This window comes from Castor canadensis, chromosome 18 (genome assembly GCF_047511655.1).
Source record: "Castor canadensis chromosome 18, mCasCan1.hap1v2, whole genome shotgun sequence".
Lineage (NCBI taxonomy): Eukaryota > Metazoa > Chordata > Mammalia > Rodentia > Castoridae > Castor > Castor canadensis.
In genome coordinates, this window is record NC_133403.1 from 2,780,637 (window position 1) to 2,804,297 (window position 23,661).

General features: G+C 41.5%; 1 protein-coding gene and 1 non-coding gene across 10 annotated transcripts in view; one reads left to right on the plus strand and one right to left on the minus strand.

The window, feature by feature from the left end:
• Mtmr3 (myotubularin related protein 3) overlaps positions 1 to 23,661 on the plus strand; it is a 131,134-nt gene that overhangs the window by 68,920 nt on the left and 38,553 nt on the right. For 5 of the 9 annotated variants that reach the window (XM_074061277.1, XM_074061280.1, XM_074061283.1 and 2 more), the window contains exons 2-6: positions 1,456 to 1,509; positions 11,826 to 11,911; positions 18,088 to 18,177; positions 18,627 to 18,743; positions 21,495 to 21,527. In XM_074061277.1, the coding sequence (XP_073917378.1) occupies positions 11,909 to 11,911; positions 18,088 to 18,177; positions 18,627 to 18,743; positions 21,495 to 21,527 (243 nt within the window). In that variant the 5' untranslated portion in view covers positions 1,456 to 1,509; positions 11,826 to 11,908. The remainder of the gene's footprint in view (positions 1 to 1,455; positions 1,510 to 11,825; positions 11,912 to 18,087; positions 18,178 to 18,626; positions 18,744 to 21,494; positions 21,528 to 23,661) is intronic. The other 4 variants (XM_074061281.1, XM_074061282.1, XM_074061285.1 and 1 more) reach the window with 1 other exon arrangement.
• Positions 3,268 to 3,373, minus strand: LOC141419065 (U6 spliceosomal RNA). The gene has a single exon (XR_012443737.1). It is a non-coding gene; the product is annotated as a U6 spliceosomal RNA (small nuclear RNA).

A 23,661-nucleotide genomic window follows, 5' to 3' on the forward strand; every position in this document is an offset into this window, starting at 1 on the left:
TTTCACCTCTCCTTGTTCCCTCTCCCTTCTCTTCTTATCTACAATATGTGTTGATAAAAATTTACACTTTATTTCAGGTAACTTAAGGATTTAAATTTTTGGCTCCCATACCTCTTTGGTGATGGAACTTATGGGTAACTCTAACATGTAAGGGTTAGCTTAAGGTTAAATAACCTCTGCCCCACTCCCTTGCCCTGGTTTTGTCTGTCAGTGCCTAATGTGTTTGGATAGCCCTTGTAATATTAGGTCCTTTAGTTAATTGCTTTAACATAACTGCAATACATTCTGCCTCTTTAAATATGTGGAAATCCAAGGTCACCCAAACACAACTAATCTTTCTCTCCTGAGGTATACTTGATCTGCATCCAAGGATGGTACCTTGAGAGGACTTTTGAGACTCAACCTTTGTGTGGCCCTTATCTGCAAGTAATCCCTAGAGGCATGAGCTGTGTTTTGTTGTTTTGGCAGTGTGTTACAATGACATGCTTGTTTCTAGCCCAGGAGATGGTTATTGGGAGGAGTCCTTACTGGCACTGAAGTTGACCTACCCCAGTCTCTGTATTGAGTCTGCCTTGTTTGGCCCATCTTTTGAAACTTCATGGGCACTGTGGAAGTTTTACATAAACACATGTATATTCATGTCTCATTTTGACAATAAATCGAGTAACTTCTAAAATTTGTCAGATAATTCAAAATAGGTGTAGTGCATTCCTTTATTCAATCTCACCCATGGAGTTGACCTCTGTTTTGAGTTTACTCCCATTTCCCCCCAGTTACCTACTGGACATACGTCTGCTTGGGAAGTCACCAGCCTATTGTAGCTGTCTACCTTCCTGGACTCTGTCCTTTGGCATTCTGTACGGTGGTATTCATTTATGTGACTTCAAGTCATTTAAACAGTCAGCCTACAGGGTGAATCGTCTGCAGATACTGAAATTTGCACAAAGCAATTATGTTGATTAGGTTTCTTATTCCTATAAAGTTCAGATTGCCTAGTTACAGGAATTCTTTGTGTTTAGACTTACATACTGTCATTTTATTTCTCAAACAAAAAGTTAGATTTCTTGGTTTAGGAGCCCGTTGTGTGTACAAAAGACTTTAAACCAACTAGCAGTCCAAGTCCAGAGTGGCTGTGATCATAGGTTTTAAAGAACCTGTTTCTGTAGCAGCATAGATACCTCTGATGAGCTGTCAGAAATGATCCTTGCTAGACTGAGGAAGACTTTTGAGTGGCAGACTTGGAGGTTCCCAGAACGCGCTTTCTAAGGCTTGCCGATTCTTCACGGGTCCATCCTGGGCAGTGAGACATTCTAGAGCCTATGGTGACTGAACAGGCCATATTGCAGCAGGTTAAAATCTAGTCTCATGGCGTGCAGACAGAAGTCTTACTGGGAAGATCTAAGTGACTTGATTATATTTGTCACTATAAAACAACAGTTGTTTTTTCTTTTGCAGATATTCTTTTGAAACCTTCCAGTAGAAGTAGTTCTCAAGAGCAAACTTCATTTGGTAAGTGCATTTCCCCCTATACTTTCTCTGTGCTAATTTGAAGCAGGAAAAAATTAATTTACAGGTTGGTTTTTGTTTGCTTTTTTTTTTTTTGGTGGTACTGGAGTTTGAACTTATGACCTCACGCTTGCTAGGCGGGTGCTTTTACTGCTTGAGCCACTCCACCAGCCCCAGCCTCAGATTGATTTTTGTGAGTCTGTCCTTATTCATAAAATTATTTAGGTGCCTTCTTCTATATTCTTTTAACTTCTTAAATGGGGTCTTCTTTTTAAAAATTTGGACTCACTAGGATCTTTTCCATATATATATATATATGTATGTATATATATATATGTATATATATATATATATGTGTGACATAATACAGTGTTCTCTATGTCTTGTATTTAAACTGAGATTTTTATGAGTTGCAGCACTAATCTGTTTTTCTGAAATATTCCTTGTCAATCTGGAGTTTAAAAATTTGAAGGTTGAGTTTTATTTTGAGCTTTCTTAAATTGGCATATATGTATGTGAAAACCAAGGCCTCTTATTATCAGCTAGTAGTACATATATGAAGGTTTTAGCTGGTGTTTGTTTGGTTTTTTTTTTTTTTTTTTTTTTTTTTTCAAAACAGTCTTACCCAACTGATGATCCTCCTACCTCAGTGCCCCGAGTGCTGGGATTACAGGTGTGCCCCACCATGCCTGGCACAAGTGTGAAGTTTAGTTAGAAAAGCAAGTGTTGAACTTTGTCAGTCCTAGTTTTTTCTCCAGTGTGGTTACATGTGTCCTTTTTATAGACTGGTGCCTGATCCACATTGTGTCTTAATTACTGCCACTTAGATCTGTAGACAATTATAATTCAGTTTTATTGAAAAGGAAAGGAAATTTGTTTTTAAGTTTCTAGATCCAAATCATCCCCTGTCGGGAGCCTTTAGCTTGCTGCTACCCCTAGAATAGGGATCAGGTTCCCGAACTTGGTGTGAGGGCGAGTCACCATTCCTGTGCCCCTCCCACACCTCTTGCTGTAGCCATGCTGACTTTCTTCTGTCCGTCACATGCTCTCCTGTGTGCTTTTTCTTTTTGTCTTGCTCTGCTTCATGTACCATTCCCATCCCATTTATCTCAGAGCTCAGTCATGAAAAATGACTTGCTTGAGTGCCCTGTCAGAATCCGTGGAATCATAGTTCTGTGTCTTATCACCCTGTGCCTTATGAGCTATCTCTGTTTGTCACCTGCTTTATGAATGCCCAATGGTAAGAACCTTCTTCACGTGTGGGTCCTGGGTAGCAGTGTCTTTCTCTATCTGTTCCCCTCGATCAGGGCTTTGTTTTGGTAAGAATAAGAACCAGATGGCTTGGATATAACCTGTGTCCTTGTCATCCATGTCGCTCACTGTCTTACTTGCTTGAGCTCTTCTTGTTTGTGAGTAGAAGGTTTTATTTTTAAGTAGGGAACCGAGCAGTTTCTCATTGAGTGCTCAAGGATGGAATGTGTGTGGTAGAAAGGTTCAGTGATGCTTTACTTTTATAAAGATTTCTAAGATGTCACATCATGGTAAAGGTGAGAAAAGCCTGCAGGTCCCACTGTCAAGTTCTCATGCATATTTTAGGAGATGTTCAACCTTGATGCTTGCAATAGGAGTCTTGTCCTTCATTTCGCTGGGTTGGTGGGCCAGGTTAGAACTTTGGAGAAGGAAATGCAATCCTGACATACTACTCGACTCTGCAGTATTTAATGTTGACACTGCCAAAATAGTGTTTGTTGATTTTTTTAAAGAAATATGGAAAGCTTCAGGAATTTGTGTGTCATCCTTGCAAGGGGCCATGCTAATCTTCTCTGTATCATTCCAGTTTTAGGATCTGTGCTGCTGATGTGAGCACTGCTCATTGGTTTTTAGCAAAGGTTTTAGCGAAACAGGGGAGTGTTACAGTCTTACCTGAAGAAACATCTAGGTGTGGAGGGAAAGGTGTGGAGTTAGGAGATTAATGTTGACACCATAGAACACTGCTTAAGTGAATACATGCCCGAGATACAAGGAGACCAGGGTTGTGACACATGGGTCTCATTGGTGACCCTGGGATGGACCCATTACTAGAGGAAGGGTATGATTAGATCAGCTGACAAAAGTGGAATAGAGGTGGTGGATTAGAGTTATGTATAAGTGTTAAATTTCCTGAATTTGAAAACTAGAGCTGTGGTTACGTAAGCGCCTTCTTTGCTGCTAAGAAGTACAGACTGAAGTAGTAAGGTTACGTAGGCATGGTATATGCAACACTCTCTTATGTGGTTCAGAGGAGAGAAATACCGTGTGTGCACACAAGCTAATGCAGAAACTGTCCTGTTGAGATTTTTTGTGTATAGTGGAGCATTTAACTGGAGCTTGAGCCAGGCCCACACCTGAGACATGCCCTCCTGGCCTTTTTTTGGGCTGGCCTTGAACTACTATTCTTCTTGCGTCAGTCTCCTGAGTAGCTGGGATTACAGGTGTGTACCACTGTGCCCAGCCATGAAGACTAGGTATTGAACCATGTATAGTAATAATTTAAAAAGGGCCTATAAGTATATGCCACTAACAATACCAAGAGTGTTACATATGCATTATATCCTTTAATCCTCACAACTCTTGGATGAAGCTGTTATTTTTCAGATGAAGAAACTGAAGCTAAAAGAAGTAGCAGGACTTGCCCTCAAGGTCCTAGTTAGTACAGGTCAAATCACTCTAATCCCTGTGTCCAAAATCCAAAATGCCCCCAAATCCTGAAAGCTCCAAAATGGAAAAATACATCTAGTCCATTCATTTTGCATAATGGATACTCAGCCTGTATATGGCAGAATCAGGACTTACATCTCATCTGCACTTGGAGCTATTGCTTTACATCCTTGATTGTTTTTTCTTTTTCTTTGTTCCTTTTTTTTGTTGTTGTTGCTAGAACTGGGATTTGAACTCAAGGTCTTGCACATTTTAGACAAAGTCTTTACCACTTGAACCTGACCTGCAACCCTTTCTGCTTTTGGTTACTTTCCAGATGTGATGTTGCGTTTCTGCCCAGGGCTGGCCTGACCTTGATCTTCCTGTCTGCAGCCTCTGTGTAGCGGGGACTGCAGACATGCTGCACCATGCCCAACTTATCTGTTGAGGTGATGGTCTCACTACCTTTTTTCCCCTAGACTTATCTCCCTGCAATTCTTTGCTTCCTGAGTAGTAAGAGATTACAGGCATGTGCATATGGTGTTTTTTTCTCGAGGTCATTGTATTCGCACACTTTTCCCTGGTTAAATGAAAACCTTTATAGTAGTTAACTGAGTTTCCTTTTTAAAAACTTACTTTGTAGAAAAATTTATTTTCCCAATTACAAATGTGAAGTAAAAGTGGGAAAACAAAGTCCTTCCCACCTTTCCTAGAGGGTAGCCATCGTTAAGCCATCATGTTCTGTACTGTGCCTCTGGAGACGTGCTTCACAGTAATGCAAAAACCGCTCAGGCTCAAGTTGGTCTTGACTTTTAGGATGGTAGAACACAGGACTTCTGCTGCTGATAACTTTTGGTGGCTTTGAGTAAGCAGCAAAGCACGGATGTGCGTGCACATTTGTCAGTAAGAGCCCTCGCAACTCTCTTCCCCCAGCATTTATATTCTGTCCCCACTAAGTTGATTTTTAAGAAATAGTGACTTTACAGACATACAGGCAAGAGTCGTCCTTGTGGCCCGTATCGCAATTCTGGAAAAATGGGACCTAGGTAACTGACCAGTTGACAACATCGAGCTAGGGGGTACTTCAATACCATTTGAAAGTGGGCGTGAGGAAGGAAGGATTTAAGATCTGTAGCTCTCAGTTTCCATGTGTATCTGTATCTGTATACACACGTACTTTTTGGTGGTACTGGGATTTAAATTCAGGGCCTTGTGCTTGCTAGGCTGGCACTCTGTCACTTGAGCCACACCCCTAGCTCTTTGGGCTCTTAGGTATTTTTGAATAGGGTCTCACATTTATGCCCAGGCTGACCTGGAGCGTGAGCCTCCTATTCATGCTTCCTGCATAGCCGGGCTGACAAGTGGGCACCACCTCCACACCCAGCTTTTATTGGTTGTGATGGGGCCTTGCAAACTTGTCCCTCCTGGGCTGACCTTGAACTGCGATCCTCTTGATCTCCACCTTCTGAGTAGCTGGGATGAGAGGTGTGAGCTGCCACACTGAGCTCAGATTTGATACATTAATGGAAGAGAGGAAATAAGTTGGAGAACAAGAAATACTGCACCATCCTTCTAGTTAGCTTCCTGGGTTTAGGTTATAGTGTTTTTACTGATGCATGGAGAAGTATCTGAATAAAAGTACAAAATAGGACTGGGAACATGGCTCAAGTGGTAGAGCACTTGTCTAGCAAGATCAAAGCCCTGAGTTCAACCCCATGACTCCCTGCTCTCAAAAAAGTACAAAATAGTTAACAGTAGTTGCACTTATGTGTAGGTGTAATGAAGGGCAGCAAGGAGGAGGAAACTTCTGTTTTTTAAAATAAGTTTCTGTGCTATGAGACACATACTACATAGTTCACTCACTTAAAGTGTGTGACTTAGTGCCTTATTGTATTCACAAAATTTTAGAACGTTTTCATCACCTCATGAAGAAATCCAGACTGTATGTGGCATTGCACGCCTGTAGTCCCAGTACTTGGGAGGCTGAGCCAGAAGGTTGGTGAGTTCCAGGCCAATCTGGGCTACATGGTGAGATTTTCAACCAACCAGATAACTCCATACTCCTTAGCGGTCACTGCCTTCTACCTCCACCAGCCCTCAGCAGCCACTAACGGTTTTCTGTCTCCAGATGCCCCTGTTCTGAGCATTTCACCTGAGTAGAGTCTTCACACCATGTGTGGTCATTTGTGACTGGCTGCTTTCACTTAATGATGTGGTCAGGATTCACCCATGGTGAAGCATGTATCAATTTTTATTCCTTTCCATGACTGAAGACTCCACTATTTTGTATCTGCCACATTTTGTTTATCCATTCATCCGTCAGTGGACATTTGGATTGTTTTCACCTTTTGGCTATTTTAAATAACACCACTATAAATATGTACACATGTTCTTAGCTGAACATACATTTTTGGTTTTTTGGGTTGATATCTAGGATTGGGATTGTTGGGTCACTTTGTAACTATGTTTTATTATTTGAGGCAGCACCAGTTTATATTCCCAGCAGCAATGGTAGAGGGTACTTACTTACTTTTTATACCTGTATTTTAAAATTTTTCTTACAAGGCTTATGTATTACTAGGAGACTTAAAAAATGAATACATGTTTAGCTACTTACCAGAATAAAAAGAATGAATAATAACTGTTTCCTCTTTTTATGCTAATAGTAGGTGCAAGTTTTACAAGTGAGGTGCTACATTGACCCCTGAGTGTGTCCCAAGGATGGGTCACAGCTGTTGTTTGTGGTTTTAAAGGGAACCTTTAGCAGCTCCTGAATTCAGAGTGGTTGCAGACTTACCTGTGCTTTTGACTTTTTCTTAGGAATTTCTACCGTAACTTTATCTTTTTTCCGGTGACTGAAGTAGTACTTCTTATTTGGAGCTATTTTAACTGTTCTTATTTTCCCTCCTGGATTATAAATTCTCTAATATTCCTTAGTGTCCCTTCTTCCCCAGTTTTTTACCATGTCCTCTTGTGAAGTTCTAAAATCCCTTTCAGATTCTTGTTTTTCTTTTGTCTGTATTGCCTCTGCTCTAAAAAAAATCAAACCTCTTCTTGTAGTTGTCCTCCATTCTTTTCCTCCTCTATTCCATTCACCACGCAGCCCCAGTGTGATCTTAAAATCAGGTCACACTGCCGTCAAACCTGTCAGCAGTGTCCTGCCATGCTAGGAATACAATCTTTACCCACTGCTATGTTAGATGACCTCCTTGTACTTTTCTCTGTCTGCTTCTCTGAGTCACTACATTTTGGCTTCAGCAGCTTCCTCATTTTTGGTTCTTCCAATAATCAAGGTATCTCCTGGCTCGTGGAACACATACCTGTCACCTGAGATACTTATCATTTGTGTTGAGGACATTAAACATCATCTACTAGCTATTTTGAAATAGTTTTTGTCAACTGTAGTTATCCTAGTTGTGCTATAAAACATTCTCTCATATGCAGCTGCACTTGTCTTCCCACTAACTCTCTTCTCCTCTCCCCTGGCTCTGTAATTACTCTCCTGTCCTCTACTTACTTAGAACCAACTGTTTAGCTTCTACATGGAAGAGCATGAAGTACTTCTTTCTTTGCCTGAGTTATTTAATACAGTGCCCTCCAGAGTCATTCATGTTGCTGCAAATGACAGAATTTCCGTTTTGTGGCCAAATAATATTCCGTTGTGCATATAAACCACATTTTTCTGTATCCATCAGTGACACCAGGTAGGATCTTGGCTGTTTGGAGTATTGATATAATAAACATACATGTTCTCAACACAAATGATAAACATACAAGTGCAGATGTATCTTCAACATACTGATTTTGGTTCCTTTGGATGTATACCAAGTAATGAGATTGCTGGATTGGATGTTTAACTCGGGGTTCTGAAGAGAAGAATTGCAGTTATGATAAGGAAAGTTAATTATGTGAGAAATTTTGAGTAAAGAATATCTCCATTTACTTACGTCACTGTCTTAAAACTTAATCGGCTCATGGCTGTCTTGATTGGTGTTCCTCATTCCACCTAGTCCTCAGAGTGCCACCTCCTCTGCATGCACTTCAGTGGTGTATTTAAAAGATTCTCTTTTGGGTTGAGGTGTGGCTTGAGTGGGTAGAATTTTGCCTATGCACAAAACCCTGAGTTCAACCCCCATTACCCCCCTCCCCGAAAAACCTCAAAAACCTCTTTTTAGAGAGGTTTACACAAGTAAAAGAACCTGCAACCACAGCCACATTGTCAGCATCTGTGTAATATTAGTAATAGGGTGTTGATGTAACCAAGTACTTATCACACTATTGGATTTCTCTAAATGTCTTGATTTGGTTCTGAGCTTTGGATCAGGATCCAAGGGTTGGAGGTGTGGCTCGAGCAGTAGAGCGCCTGCCGAACAAGCACAGGCCCTGAGTTCAACCCAGCACTACAAAACACAAGTCCCCAAGTCAGGCCCTTTGTGTGGCATTTGGTCGAAATGCCCCCTTAAGGCTCTTTAATAGCACGTCTCCTGTCCAAGCCTGTCTTGAAGTTTGCCGGATATGCGTGGGTGATTTTCCTGTGCTTATTCGAAGACGTTCACTAGCATCCTGTGTTTTATTAGCAGCTTAAAAGTAGCGATGTGTAATTCTCTTTCCTTCATATGTTAGGTGGAATATTTCTCTCCTAACTATTGGATTGGTCTGTTTTCAGAAACGAGAGGTTGGTTCCCGGTGCTAGAGAGAGAGAGAGAGAGCGAGAGAAAATCTTTCATTACAAACTAATATTTAAACATTGGAACTTAATCCTCTACACTTTACTTTTGTTCACATTCATTTTTGGCCAGTGAATCTCTTCAGGTTTGTGTTTGATAGTTTCCTGCTTTCCAACTTAATAAGATGTTCCAGAATCAACTTGTACGTTTTCTGTTCTAGACCCAAAATTGGCTGTTTTTTCACAGGAGACTGGGCTTTTTTGAAGTGGTAGTTAGTCCTTTGCTCCTTGCTACTGAAATATTCCTGTAATGTTTTCGCAGTCATATTTTTAGTATTTCATGAGAAGTTTGTGTTCATACTCTTTTTTTTTTTTTTCTTTTCAAAACTGGGGTTTGAACTTAGGTATACCACTTGAGCCACTCCACCAGCCCTTCTTTGTGATGAGTTTTTTGAGACAGGGTCTCGAGAACTGTTTGCCCAGGCTGGCCTTGAACTGAGATCCTCCTGATTTCTGCCTCCTGAGTAGGTAGGATTACAGGTTAGAGCCACTGTCGCCCAGTATTTTCATCCTCTTTACTCATATTTTTATTGAGCTGTAATTCACATCACATAAAATCCACTCTTTTAAAGAACACAACTCAGTGGTTTTTAGTGTATTCACTGTGTTGTGCAAATACCACCATTATCTAATTCCAGAACATTTTGTCACCCCATGAATACACCCACACGCACTATGGAGTCACTCTCCATTCCTCCCTCAAGCCAACCTCTGCTAACCACTGTTTTGTGTCCGATTTAGCTATTCTGGACATTTCACATAAATGGAATCACACAGCTTACAGCCTCTGGCCCCAGGCGCTTGCACTTAGCGCGGTATTCTCATCCTGGCTGAGCCATGGCTCAGTGTGTTCTTCCTGTTTATTGCTGAGTGACATTCCAGTCTGTGTATGTTGCTGTCGCTCGTCCGTCAACGCACAGTTGAACTGTTTACAGTTTTTGACTATTACGGTGTTAGGAACGTTTGTATAAAAGGCTTTAAGGTTTATTTTAATTAACTATTTATTTACTTACTTTCTTATACAACAAGGTCTCCCTGTGCAACCCAGGCTGGCCTCCTGCCTCAGTTTCCCAAGTGCTGGGATTACAGGCCTGTACCACCATGCCTAGTAGGCACTCTACCACTTGAGCCAGCCTACAACCTAGTTGTAACTTTAATGCCCTCTACACACTGATGTCCGCCCTGGCCATGTTAATACCATCTTCTTGACCTCCAAGCTGGTTTATCTAGCAAATATTACATGCCCACTTTGGAATCTTCAGAACTTTATATTTCCTGGTGGTTCCTTCTCCCCTACCTGTCTCTCATGGGGTGAGGAATCCGTTTTTCTTACGGATGGCCCTCATAAGTAAATGGGAAATCCTTCCAGTTGCTGAGGCAGGAAAGCTTGACTTCTTTTTCTCCCACATTTAACTGATCAGCTCAGATTCTGTGGGTAGTACTTTTCAAGTATATCAGTAATCTAGCAACAACCCTGCCTGGATTGTTGCAGCATTCTAAGTAGTCTCCCTTCTTCTTTTGCTCATCACCCCCAGCAGTCTCAACTATCCCCAGTATTGCCAGGTGAAGTGGGACTTTTTTTGTGGGACTGGGATTTGAACTCAGGGCCTCACGCTTGCAAAGCAGGTGCTCTGCTGCTTGAGCCACACCTGCTGTCCATTCTTCTCTGGTTATTTTGGAGATAGGGTCTTGTGAACTATTTTCCCGGGCTGGGCTCAAACCTCAGTCCTCCCAATCTCAGCCTTTCAAGTAGCTGGGATTGTAGCGTAAGGCATTGGCGTGCTCAGGTGGATGTTTTAAAGTAAGGTGTTTGATGTTACTTCTCTGCTCACAACTCCTTAAGGGCTTCATGTGGTCTGGCCCTGCCCCATCTTTGGTGTTCTCTGTTCCCTCATTGAACAGGGCTTGTTCTCAGTATGAAATACACTCAGCCTATAGAACTTTAGCCAAGCAGAAATGATGCTTTTGTGTAAGACTGATCTATTCAGAAGAGTAACTTACTGAAGATGCTCACATTCCGACAGCCATAGCCTGTCTTTGAATTTCTAGTTGGCTATTCTTCCCTTCTGTTTTGTTCTTCAAACAACAAAAGGAGCTGGGCACAGTGGCTCACACCTATAACCCCAGCTACTTGGGAGGCAGAGATCAAGAGGATCGCAGTGCCAGGCTAGCCTTGGCAAAAAGTCAGTGAGACCCCATGTCAACCAATTAGCCCAGTGTGATGTTTCTCACCTGTGATCCCATTTATAAAGGAGGCTGTAGGTAGGAGGATCACAGTCTGAAGCTAGACCCAGGCAAAAACTGTGTGACCTACCTGAGAAATAACTAAAGCTAAAGCCAAAAAGGCCGGAGCTGTGGCTCAAGTGGTAGAGTCCCTACCTAGCAAGCATGAGGCCATGCTCACACTCAAGTAGCACTGAAAAGGAAACAAGACACCAAAGCAGAAGGTTTCAGAGCAGTTTGTAAGCTCCAGGTGAGCAGAGTGTGGGGATAATGAGGCATTGGGCGCTCTGCTTACTAGGTTGGTTTGCTTCCCATGGAAGTAAAATAACCACACACATCCCGAAAAATTACAAGCATTGTTTTTGCATTTGTGGGTTTATTTTAATTATATTGCTTTATTATTTGCAATACTATAATTTTATATTACTATCAACATAGAAACATTAGTATTGGCTACTTTTCTTTTTTTTTTTTTTTTTAACAGAACTAGTTAAGACCAGGAAGATTTTTACAAAGGCATTGTTAAGGTTAGAATTGACTAGTTAGATTAGCTGGGTGATATTCAACTTTCTCTTGGCTGAATTTGGTTAGATTTTTGGGTTTTCATGTATATGTAATTTTTTGGGTTTTCAATTAGGGTATGATCATTTGGGGGAAAATTATTACCATTTTTTTTTTCTTCCTTAAATGACAGAGCTCAGCATAAAAAAAAGAAGAGCCTTTGGTAGACACTGAAGAAGGGACGGGGATCTCTTCTCCTGATCTGGGCCTCCTGTCATGGTGAGTGCAAGGAGATAAGAAAGCTGGGGTTGAACTCTATCCTGACAGCTCTGTGGACACTAGTAAATTTCTGTTTTTGTAAGAAATCACTTGATTTTTCCTTTTCCTAGAATTCTCGTCTCCTTTCATTTACTCAGTAGTAAGGATTTAGTACCATTGCAGTGTGTGGAGCCCGTTCATTCCTGTTCTCTTGAATCCTGTGCACTACGTGCTGTGTCACAGTTTAAGTCAGCTGGTAAATGGAGTCGACTAGGGCACGTTGGCTCTGGCCTCCAGGGTTTTCAGTCCTCCTTCCTCTTGTAGGAAGCTGGGCTGGAGGGGCGTCTCACTGGTAGAGCAAACGCTTTGCATGCACAGGAGCTTAGGCTCCATCCCCAGCACGCACAGGCGAGTCTTTAGGAAGGGGGTATCGTGAAAATGATCTTTTTGTGTTTATCAATTTGGTCTATGTAGTAGGATTGTGAGATGGTCATCCTCATATTCTTTAGTAAAATGGTGTAACATTCACTGTGAAATGTGCAGATGTTTACAGAATGGACAAATTGAGCGTAATTAACATATGCATTACACTACACAGTGCCTATTCTATGTGATTTTACTTTGTGGGTAGAAGCAGTTCCCTGGCTTTCCTATTACATCTCCTTAGCACAGTATTTTGATACATAGAAGAGGGAGCAGCTTGTCACCTCCCTGCTTGCATCTTTGACTAAGAAGAGCATCTGACTCTTTAGTGATGGGCACCATTTAGGGCCCAGTGTAGGCAGGGAGATGGAGCAATAAGCCGACCACATTTTTTCCCAGTCCTGGGACCTGTAACAGTCCTTCAAGGCTTAACAGAAAAATTGTTCTGTGTAATACTGCCCTATTTCTGCTTCATGGTGTTTCCTGGATCCAAACTGTTTCATATTGGTACACAAAGAAGGAATTGAGAAGACCATGTTAATTTCAAGCTTCATTAGGGACATGTGTGGAAGATGCTTTTCAAAATTAAAAGCAAAGTGACAGAAAACAAAGCTAGTTGAGCAGAAATGTCATATGAAAGGAGAAGGTAACTGCTCCCTGTCTAGAGGTGGGCCAAGGTTTTAGTTTGTGGGCATTAAAATTTCCTGTTTTATATTCTTTGCCCAAACATTGGCAGACTTCCACTATTACTTCTCCAGAGTATGTTGTACTGATTTCCCCCCAGTTTTTAATGAATTGGAAATGTACTTACTTGGTTGTTTATGTAGCATGCATGCCAGTGCTGTGAATAGCAAATGATGGGCTTCTCAGAGCAGCTCTGTTCCGAACTGAGGCTCGTCCTCTCTGTGCCACACAGCCAGCAGCAGCATGTCCTCTTCCCGTGTGCTGGGGTCTCTGTGCCCAGCCACACAGTCCCTCTGGTGTGGTCCCTGCCCCTGTATTGCAGACACTCTAGAGATGCTTCTGTGTAGTAGTTGGGGAGCAGGGCAGCTATGTATCTTTTTAACTGAATCACTAATGCAGTTACAAAAGCAAACTTTTTACATTCTTTTGAATTCTACCACCAGAACTGATGGTGGTATGGACTGCTTTCTGACTAGTCCATGCCATGTGTCTGTTTTAATAGTTAGAATGATAGCACAGTTAAGCTTCTGTTTTGCTTATTTCGCACAATGATTGAACGTTTTCTCATGTTGATCATTGGATTCCTGTTGACCATTTTACCTGCTGTGTAATGCCTTGCAAGTTGTTGAGCCACCGAGTCACTTACCCAGGGAGTGTATTTTATCCGTTAGAGTGTGTGTCCTTGAGTTTTATCTTTTGTGTAGGAAATTCTGGGGCTTTAAACTTTTGTTTTTAATATACCCCTTTGTACTGATTGAGAGGAACACCCAGTCCTGTCTCTTCTACTCTTAAAAGATCTTAAATGACATTCATGTCTATCTTTGGGAGGTTAGGTGTGAGGAAAATGTTTTCCTATTATATTCTGGAAATCTCAAGCCTATGCAAGGAGAGAAAAGTGCAGTGAACTTTCACAGCATCCTGCTACAAGAATCAGCGGCTCATGGCTACTCTTGTTTTGTCTGATCTCTTCTTTCTACCCCTTTGGATTATTTTGATACACAGTCCAAAAATTATATCAAGGAAAATACATTTTTGATGGCTTTCAATACCAATCTTACAAATAGAAGCTGGGTGCTGGTGCTCACAACTGTAATCCCAGCTACTTGGGAGGCTGAGATCAGAAGGATCAAGGTTTGAGGCCAGCCTAAGCAAATAGTTCACAAGACCTCATCTCCAAAATAACCAGACAAAATGGACTGAGGTGTGGCTCAAGCGGGAGAGTGCCTGGTTTGTAAGCATGAAGCCCCCCATACCTGCACCTCCCTCGCAAATAAAACGAGTGGAATTGACACTAGACTGGTGATTGATTTCACTTTTACATTTGTGAACATGAACACTAGATGTACGTTCAGTTAGCAGGGCTAACTGACTGGTCAGCAATCTCTTCTCCCCTTGGTTATTTCTAGTGGTGATTTCTCTGCAAATACCTACTTAACTCTCTTACCTGCAGGGCTTAGCTAGCAGCAGAGAGTAGCTTGGAACTGTGGTTGAGTGGGTAGAGAAGTGCCAGGTCCTACAGTGTCCGTAGTCCTCAGTAGCAGTAGGCAGCGACAGCGGGAGGCATTCTCTCTCGCTAATAAATTACTTCTAGCTGAGGAGAAAGTGGTTTGCAGGCTTCCCCACGTCACTCTCTCCTGGCTTGCTGCTCTCGCCCGTCCACACCCGTCTCCCGTCCACATCCCGTCAGCGGTACCATTCTCACCTGCAAAGCCTGTATAGAAATCATAGTAAATTTAGAGAGTTAATTCAGCTGCCAGACTTTTGCCATATAATGTCTTTCTTATCACCCTTCTTCTAGAACGATCAGTGCGTAGTCAGTCCTAATGTTAATGTCTTGGGAATGAAATGCATTTTTGTGCATGAGTTTTTTTTTTTCTGAAGCCTTATAATTAAAGCTAACTGAAGCAATATCTTTTGAAAAGAGCATTTCCTTGATGTGGCTGTGAAAAAGCAAGTACTGCTCTTGTCTGCCTGGCCTAATTCTTAGCTGAAATGGAACGCAAACCATTCTTTCCATTTTGAGTTTTCAGTAGGACATTTGTTCCACACAGGGGTCTGCATTAGACCCCAGTGAGTGTGCTGGTCACAGTGATGAGGTCAGTGGTCAGCTGGTCCCTGCTCCCTTCCTGCTCTGCTCTTTCCTCTGTCCTCCATCTTTCTCCTTCCCTCCCTGATTCTAACAAGTGAGCTTGTTAGTTCACTTCTGAGCTATTAAAGTGTCAGCAGAAAACTGTATCAGGAAATCACTTAAATAACGAGCCCCTCTATAAAATGATATTAATGATAGTAAAGGTTAGGTCTTAAAAATTATGTGATCTGAAAAGCAGGTTAAAAAGTATTGTGCTGAGAAGTATTGTGTAAAGTGCACTTTTATGTAAGATGGTTAAAAGCCCAGCCCCCATGTGTCACCGCACTTCCTGCCTGCTCCTGATTGGTTCATGAGAAACTTCTCTAAAGTCAAGGGTCTTCCTGTCTTTGCTCTTTAGTTTGCTTTTTGTTTGTCAAGTGGTGCTGGGGTTTGAAATCAGAGTTTGAACTCTTACCACTTGAGTCTTGACCCAGCTCTTCTTGCTTTAGGTATTTTTTTAGGTAGGGGCTTGCATTTTGCCCAGATTGGCCTTAGATCACAATCCTCCTACCTTACTGAAAAACTCATAAAGGCATTTCTTTATACAGTCTCTAATGAGATCAAGATCTTTTGAGTATGTTTAAATGATTTACCTTAATAAAGATTTAAAACAAAAAAAAAATCAGTCCTCCTACCTATACCTCCTGTGTAGCTGGGATTACAGGCATGTGCTACCATACCTGGCTTGCTTGTTGAGATGGAGGTCATTATACTGTTTCCCCTTGCTAGCCTCACATCATGATCCTCCCAATCTCTGCTTCCAAAGTAGCTGGGATTATAGGTATTAGCCACAACACCCACCTCTATTTAGTTTTAAATATTAATACTCAATGTTCAGTAGATCAAAAGCTGCCTTTTAAGAATGAAAATAGGATAAAAAAAAAGCTAGCACTTATGATAATAGAAAAGTGGATTCCTTTCAAAAACGACTGCTACTTATTATTTCTTCACTCCTTCCTTGACCTCAGATCACATGAGTGGAAAAAGATAAAATGGTACAGATGAACCCATAACTTTTTATCTAGCAAGTTGTTCTGGAGTGTATAGGAGTGGGACCATTTGTAGGTCTTTGTACAGTCTGGGCAAGTACACTTTCAGAGGCCCAAGCTGTATGATACCCACCTTAGTTACTAAATCCACCAACATTTATTATGCATTTTGGCTATTTAAGAGACTGAAAACATTTATATAATTTTGATTTTTAAAATTACTTGATTCTCAGCTACAATTTAACAATCATGGTGAATGCATAGCAATCCTGGTGGAAAAGTCTACATTTAATGACAGAAATTTCATGATAATTTGCATAGTATTTCATGAACCATTTATAAAAGAGTTAAAGTTTTATTTTTATAATTTGAAGCCGTGTGTTTCTAAATGTTAAATACCAAAGTTGAAGTGAGTCTTTTAAAAGCTTGGGACTTAAGATAAAACAGGCCTGTGAAAGACCAGGTGTGGAAGCAGAAAACCAGTAGCAAAGCTGCTGGAGTGGTGAACTGAGGTGGTGGCTGTTCAGGGCTGGATGGCTTTTCTTGTCATAGAGTAGCCATGGGAGATTGGTTTAACATCTATTTAGGATTATAGTATAGAGCAGCAGTTCTGAAGCCTTGTGGTCCCAGGACCTCTCTGTACATTCTAAGTTAGGTTAGTTACTAACCTATTCTAGTTACTGTGTTAGAAATGAAAGCCGAGAAGTTTTTAAAATGTTCATAAGTTCATTGAGAAATAGCAATAACAGACCGATTACATAAATAACATTTTCATAAGTGTTATTAAATAGCATTTTCAATGAAAAATAACTTTTCTCATCCAAAACAATTGGTATGAAGAATGATATTTGTGTAAAGAATGGTTGACATTTTTCTTTTTTGGGGAGTAGTATTGGAGTTTGAACTTAGGGCCTCACACCTATAGACAGGCACTCTACCATTTGAGTCATTCTGCTAGCCCTCTTTTCATTGAGTATTTTTGAGATACGGTCTCCGGAACAGTTGCCCAGGATGGCTTCAAACTGATCCTCCTGATCTGTGCCTTCTGAGTAGCTGGGATTACAGGCATGTGCCATTGGTGCCTAGCTGGTTTACATTTTTGCAAATGTCGTTAATGCTTGGTTTAATAGATGATGGGTATATTCTCTTATCTTTTGCCTTCAGTCTGTTACAGCATGTAACAAATATTATTGCAAATATATGAAAAAAATCCAGCCTCACAGAGGTAGTTTTTCTAGATAATTGTGTGTATTTTTCCTTTAGTAATATTATACCAGAACTTGACAGGTGGCAGCTCCTTAAAGATTGGTTGCAGTGTTGAATCTGAAGCTGTCTTTCAGTTTGTATTCTGTTACATTAAAAGTATTGACCTGTCTTGGTGCCTAACAGAAATGGTACAATATTTGACATTTTTGTTATTTTTTGCATCTGTGTATTTTCAGATTAGAGGCACCTGTGCTAGTTAGCTTTCTGCTCCTGGGATTAAGTGAATTTAAAAGGAAGGAGACATTTATCTGGGCTCATGGTTTTGGAGGTTTCAGTCTGTCAGTTGGCTCATGGCATGGGGCAAGTGCCTGTGGCGACATAGTGGAGAAAACCCTCATCTCATGGTGTAGCCAGGAGACAAATGAAGGACTGGAGTTCCAGTTACCACCTCTTCCCCCACATGCTGCCATTAGCCCGGCTTCCCACTATAGCCATAAAGATCGCACCTCTCCTAATAGTGCTGCAGGTGGCTGCCAAGCCTTGAACACATGGGCCTTTGGCGGGGGTGGGCATCTCTTATACAAAACACCACAGCACCTAGTGTACTAGATGGAACACTTCTTGGGATGAGTGTTTTTCCCTCGAACTTTTCTGCCTGCTTGAAGGCAGTCAATTGGACTCTTACTATGATTCTAAGTAGACATGGTAGAAAAACTGAGTATGGATGACAAGAAGCTTTGAAATGTTAAGATTTTTGGTTTTTCCAGGATGAAGAGACTCGGCACAGCCTTGAGTGCATCCAGGCCAATCAGATCTTTCCTAGAAAGCAGCTGATTCGGGAGGATGAGAGTCTTCAGGTAATTGCGGGCCACTCTGGATCATACAGTAGGTATTTAGTATCATAGTGACACAGAGTTCCTGTACTGAAGTAATGCGCTCTGTATGTGTGTTACTTAACCATATTGTGCAAATGCCAGCTGTGAAACACTCTCATTTTAGTAAGGCTTATTTCTTGAGCATTCGTTGTTTGAAATGACCATCTTGTTGTTCTTTTAGTAATCCTTAATTTGGATTTAATAATAATTTATCCTTAATAATAAATTAAGGATAATTAAATAATAATTTAATCCTTAATTTGGATTTAGTAATCCTTAATTTGTATTTGAGCTAGGTGTGTCTTTAGGCTCTTTACTGGACACTACACTTGGGTGAGAGGACTTGTCGCTTATGCCTCACCTGAGCCACCTTTGGAGACCGGGTTCAGCGGCCTCAGAGCTCTGACAGCTTCCTTCTCCTTGTTTTTAAGGTTCCTTTCTTTGAACTCCATGGAGAGAGCACAGAGTATGTCGGCCGTGCTGAGGACGCCGTCATTGCCCTTTCTAACTACAGACTTCACATCAAGTTCAAGGAGTCTCTTGTCAATGTAAGTCATAACCTCCTGTTCTCCCTACAAGGTAGACAGGAAGTTGAAAACTTGATAATGCTCCCAAAGAGACTAGTTCTACAGGATCAGTGTGAAAGCGTGTGTTCTGCTTTTCCGTTTCACACTCTGGGGGCATGAGTAAGGAACTCCTGGCTGTATTTGAAAGGATTTGTGTGGTTTTCAGCTGAGGGGTGCATTGTTCAGGTAACCCTGAATTATCTGACCGATGAGCTTTGTTTTGGGACAAAGGCTGAACAGGCTCTGTTCTCCTCGGTCTTTAGTAGTTACAGCTGCTTCAGTTGAGGTAATTTCCTGGGCCTTAACGTCAAATGACAAGGTGTTCTTAGAGCTCACTGCAGACTCTCATTATAGGATAAAGTTACTCTAATGGCTCCTGAGTGGCACAGGTGCAGTGTGAAGCATGGTGTTCATTTGCATAATGGGCTAGCTATCATTGAGGAAGAGGAGGGCCTCAGTTCTCACCTTCAATCATGAGGGTCCTCGCAGTCAAAGCGAATGCCACAAAAGGCCAGACACCCTTGCTCAGACCAATTGAATGCCTTCTTCCTTCTTCGCTTGCCAGTGTTGCGGCTTTCATACTTGAGTGCTAGCACAGGGTGGAATGGCACCTTGTAAGAGCTCAGGATTACATCTTTATTCAGAATACATGATTTGAGGTTCATTTTGGGACTCTTTGAAATCTGTCACTTCATTCATTTTACTCTGGTCAAAAGACACCGAACTCCTCGGGGCACATTCTTTCATTTACGATAAGGGTCAGCGGCTGCCATTTTCCTTGTAGTTGGCATTTATCATTTATTCTTTGGAGTTGAGCGTTTGTGTCCAGGAGCCAATTTGGCCTGATTTCTTTCTGGCATTTAGATTTGGGGTATGATCATAGCTATTATGTCTGTTTTCTGGCCATTAGCTAACACGACACAGCTGAATCATTGAGGAACGAGGTTATGCTGGGCTTTCTTTCACACTATAGAGCACTCTGTTCAGAAGGGTCCATTGGATTTGAGTGGTCATGACAGGAGGGGAAAGAAAATCCCAGCAATCAAAAACTCCCCACCCTAACTGTGGAAGTAAATGATTAGTAAAATTTAATTTTGTGCCCTTTCGGTGTTTAAATAGCTGCAATCAATGAAGTTGTAATTAGATTGTATATGAGAATGGTGAAGTTTCATATGGTTGCATTTTCTCATATATCCCCTGTTTATTAGCTTTCTGGTTTTTGGCTAAGTATTTCATTAGCTATTTTTAGATCTGTTTGGGAATAGGGACCATTGGAGAGAATCTTGAAGCTCTTCAGTGTTTGTTACTTCTAAGATGAAGATCAAATTATTTAGTATGGTAAGAGGCTGTGTTCCTGTCTGTGCCAGCTTTTCTCTCTGCTTGTCTTTCCTCCCATGTCCCCTTTTGCACTAGTAAAACCAGCCTCCCTGGACTGTTCAGCTGCACCTCACACTTCACATCTTCTCCCATCTTTCCTGCCCAGGGAACTTCTCTTCATCATCAAAACTCAGTTCGAGTGATAGCTCCCTCTGTGAACCTTGCTCAGCCCTAGTTCCCCCCTTGCCAGTAAATTACATTCACTGGGCTTCTTTTGTATCTTGAACATACTTTAACAACATTTGCTAGACATGTTGTAATTTTGTTTATCCGCCTTTGTAGGTTCAGGATCTAGTGTGTCTCCTGGGTCATGCTAGCAGTAGATACTAAGTAAATTGAAGCTACTATGGCATTGAAATGGGTATTAGACCATTTACCCCTTTTGAATTTGGAGTTCACTTAAAAATGATTGTTTCTTTGTGAATAGGCCAGTGCTGTCATTTGTCCCTTACTGTGGCTGTATGAGTAGGTTGTTTAGTGTAATTGTTGGTCCTCTAGCATAGTTGAGGTGTCATGCTTAAGGAAATTGAGGTTTAATGCTTAGGACTGCTGCTCTTGTTTTCGACCCATTTCCTCACATAAAAGTGTCTTCTCTAGCATTGTAACCCTCTAAGGCTTAGAGCCTGCGTGTCATTTAAGAAGCCCATAGAAAAATGACTATGCAAAATATGCTGCATTGCAGGGACTGTGACCATTTCTTCTGAGACGCACTAGCATTGCTGCATACAGTACATCACTCTCATCACACTTAGCGCTAAGGCTGTGGACACCTCAGGTTACTTCAGGAGCTAATGGCTCCTCCCAATCTCCTGGAGCTCAGAGGTGGTGGAGGTGGTGCCTCTCCTCTTCCTCCCCTTTTCTTTCCTCAGCAGATAAGTATTTCAGCAGAGTTGGGCAATCCAGAGGTCCTGTTAGAGGTGATTAGGTCTAAATCAAACCCATTTAGACCACCAGAACCCAGTGTGCCATCTCTGTTGTGACTTTCCCCACCTTGCATTATTTGGCACTTTAGAAAATGACTTGCCATCAAGTTTTAAATAGCTACCTGATATCATATATTCTGTTTTAATTTCACAGCACATTGAGTAAAATGTGTCTGTACACGTTGATACTACAGACATCATTACTTTAATCTACACATATTCACTGCCTATCAAGTTTCCAATTTTTACCATGGAGAACCTCTGTACTAGAGTTCATTTATAGCATTTAAGATATGAATTGTTCCTGTTGTTTGATATAAACATATATTTACATATGTGTAGGTATATTTCTTTGAAGCTTAGATAAATTATAACAAGTGTTCAAGTGGGATGTACGGAAGTTTAAAACGATTTTTGTTGTGTGGTTCAATAGACTGCTTCTCAATCTTCTGCTGCTGAAATCCCAGTGAGTAGCACGAGAGTCCTAGGTGGTTGCTGCACCTGTGCTTGCAACAAGTTGGTTTTGAGTGTTAGCTGTTCCCCTTGCAATTCGGCAAAATGTGTCCTTTCTGCATGAGTCCCTTCCCTCTTCCCGAGGTTGTATTAGAGTGCTGTCGTGAAAACAATTTGTGGATGAGAATAAAACCCCAGTTTATACAAAAGTGATGGAATTATGACTTTCAAAAAACGTAGACATTTAGCAGATATTTAGCAGAAATAGTTTATAAAAAAAATCAACATTAGCATTCAGAAAGACATTAAAACTTCTGTTTTGCGGAGGCCTGTAATCCTAGCTACTTAGGAGGCTGAGTTTGGGAGGATTATGATTCAAAGCCAGTCCAGGCAAATAGTTCAAGAAACCCCCATCTCAAACAATAACTGGGCGCAGTGGTGTGCACCTGTCGTCGTGAGCTATGTAGGATCGGGTAGATCATGGCTCCAGGCCAGCCTGTGCAAAAAAACCTTGAGAGACCCTCATCTCAAAGGAGAAAAACTGGGTATAATGGCGCGTGTCATCTCACCTACATAAAAGCATAAAAAAAGGATGGTGGTCCAGGCTGGCCTGCACAAAAAGCAAGACTCTATCTCCAAAATAACCACAGCAGAAAGGGCTGGAGGCATGGCTAGAATGCTTGGCTATTGAGTGTGAAGCCCAAGTTCAAACCCCAGTATTGCCAAATAAACACTCCTTCTGTTTCTAAGCCAATCTGTCAGTGTCTGTTAGGAAAAAGTATAGCAACTGGGAACATCTTCCGCTGCATTTCTTCACACTTTTTCTGTGCCTGACAACCACTTTCACTCCCCATGTGCCAGAAGGTTTTGTTAACACCTAATGCCTTTTGGCCCAGCATTCATGTACCAGTGGAGTCCTCTGAAACCAGTCTAGAGAGATGCTGTACATAATCCGAGGAACAGAGTGTTGCTCTTAAATCCGTGATAGTCTTCCCACTCTGGTCTTTAAATGAGAAGACTTAGCACCTAAATATTCCAGGGTTTTTGTTCTGTTTTTACAGATTTTCCTTTTAAACTTTATTCTGGCTTTATTTTCACTGTAGTCCATTAGTACTTCAGATGTGTATACAAGATTTGTACTTCCATTCAGGCTCTAAAAAGAGTAGTTTTAAAAAGGTGGAAATTCTCTCACTTCTAAATTCTGGTGCTTAAAAATAATGCACATGCACCCTCCCAGAATGAATTGACAGGTAGAGTATGATGATGACCTTCAGGTTCTCTGAGTGTGACAGCACTGTGGATCTTTGGCACCTATGCATGTCCCATTTTAAACGGCTGCTCTTCTGCTTTTTTGGACTGATGCTCTTACAGATTTTGATGTTCATGATACAATTTTGGCCTTTTGAAGATGTGGTTAACAGCACTGAGTGTGTTTGATGTGTTGTTTGCGCGTGAATTTGGTGAGGTGTGTAATAGGAAAAGAAAGCACTTTAAAGAGAGAGAATTGGGGGCTGGAGGCCTGGCTTTAGTAGAGTGCCTGCTTACCACGTGTGAGGACCTGAGTTCTAACCCTTGTTCCACCCAAGAAAGAAAGAAAAGGTGAAGGGCGGGGGGTGGAGGGGAGAGGTTGAAACCTGGCAGAGAAGATGGAAAAGAAAAAAGAAAGTGAGTTGCTATGAGACATTGAGTCAGTGGGTTGCAGAAGATTTGAAAATGATTTTAGGGTTTGTGGGTATGGCTCAAGTTGGAAGAGTGCCTGCCTAGCAAGCGTGAGGCCCTGACTTGAGACTCCAGTGCTGAAAAACAAAGTGATTTTTAGATTGCCTACTATTCTTCTGTGATGAAATTGCCTCTGAGGAATCTTGGTTTAAATTCTGTTTTTCTCTCTCGAAGATCCCTGGTGGAGGGCTGCTTATTTGTGAAAGAAAACTAAAGTGTAGCTCACACAGAAGAGAAGGGCAATCATAGAAGAAAGGCAGACCATATACGGTGGAAGGAGCCCAGGCTAGATGGCAGATATATACAGCTTCTTGCTGCTTATAGAGAAGTGGCTTAACTTCCTGGGCTAGAACATGGACTGGCTCTTGAATCTTTAATTCTGTGTAGAAGTGATAAGAGGTCCTCCTCTAAGTGAGGAAAGTTGAGGA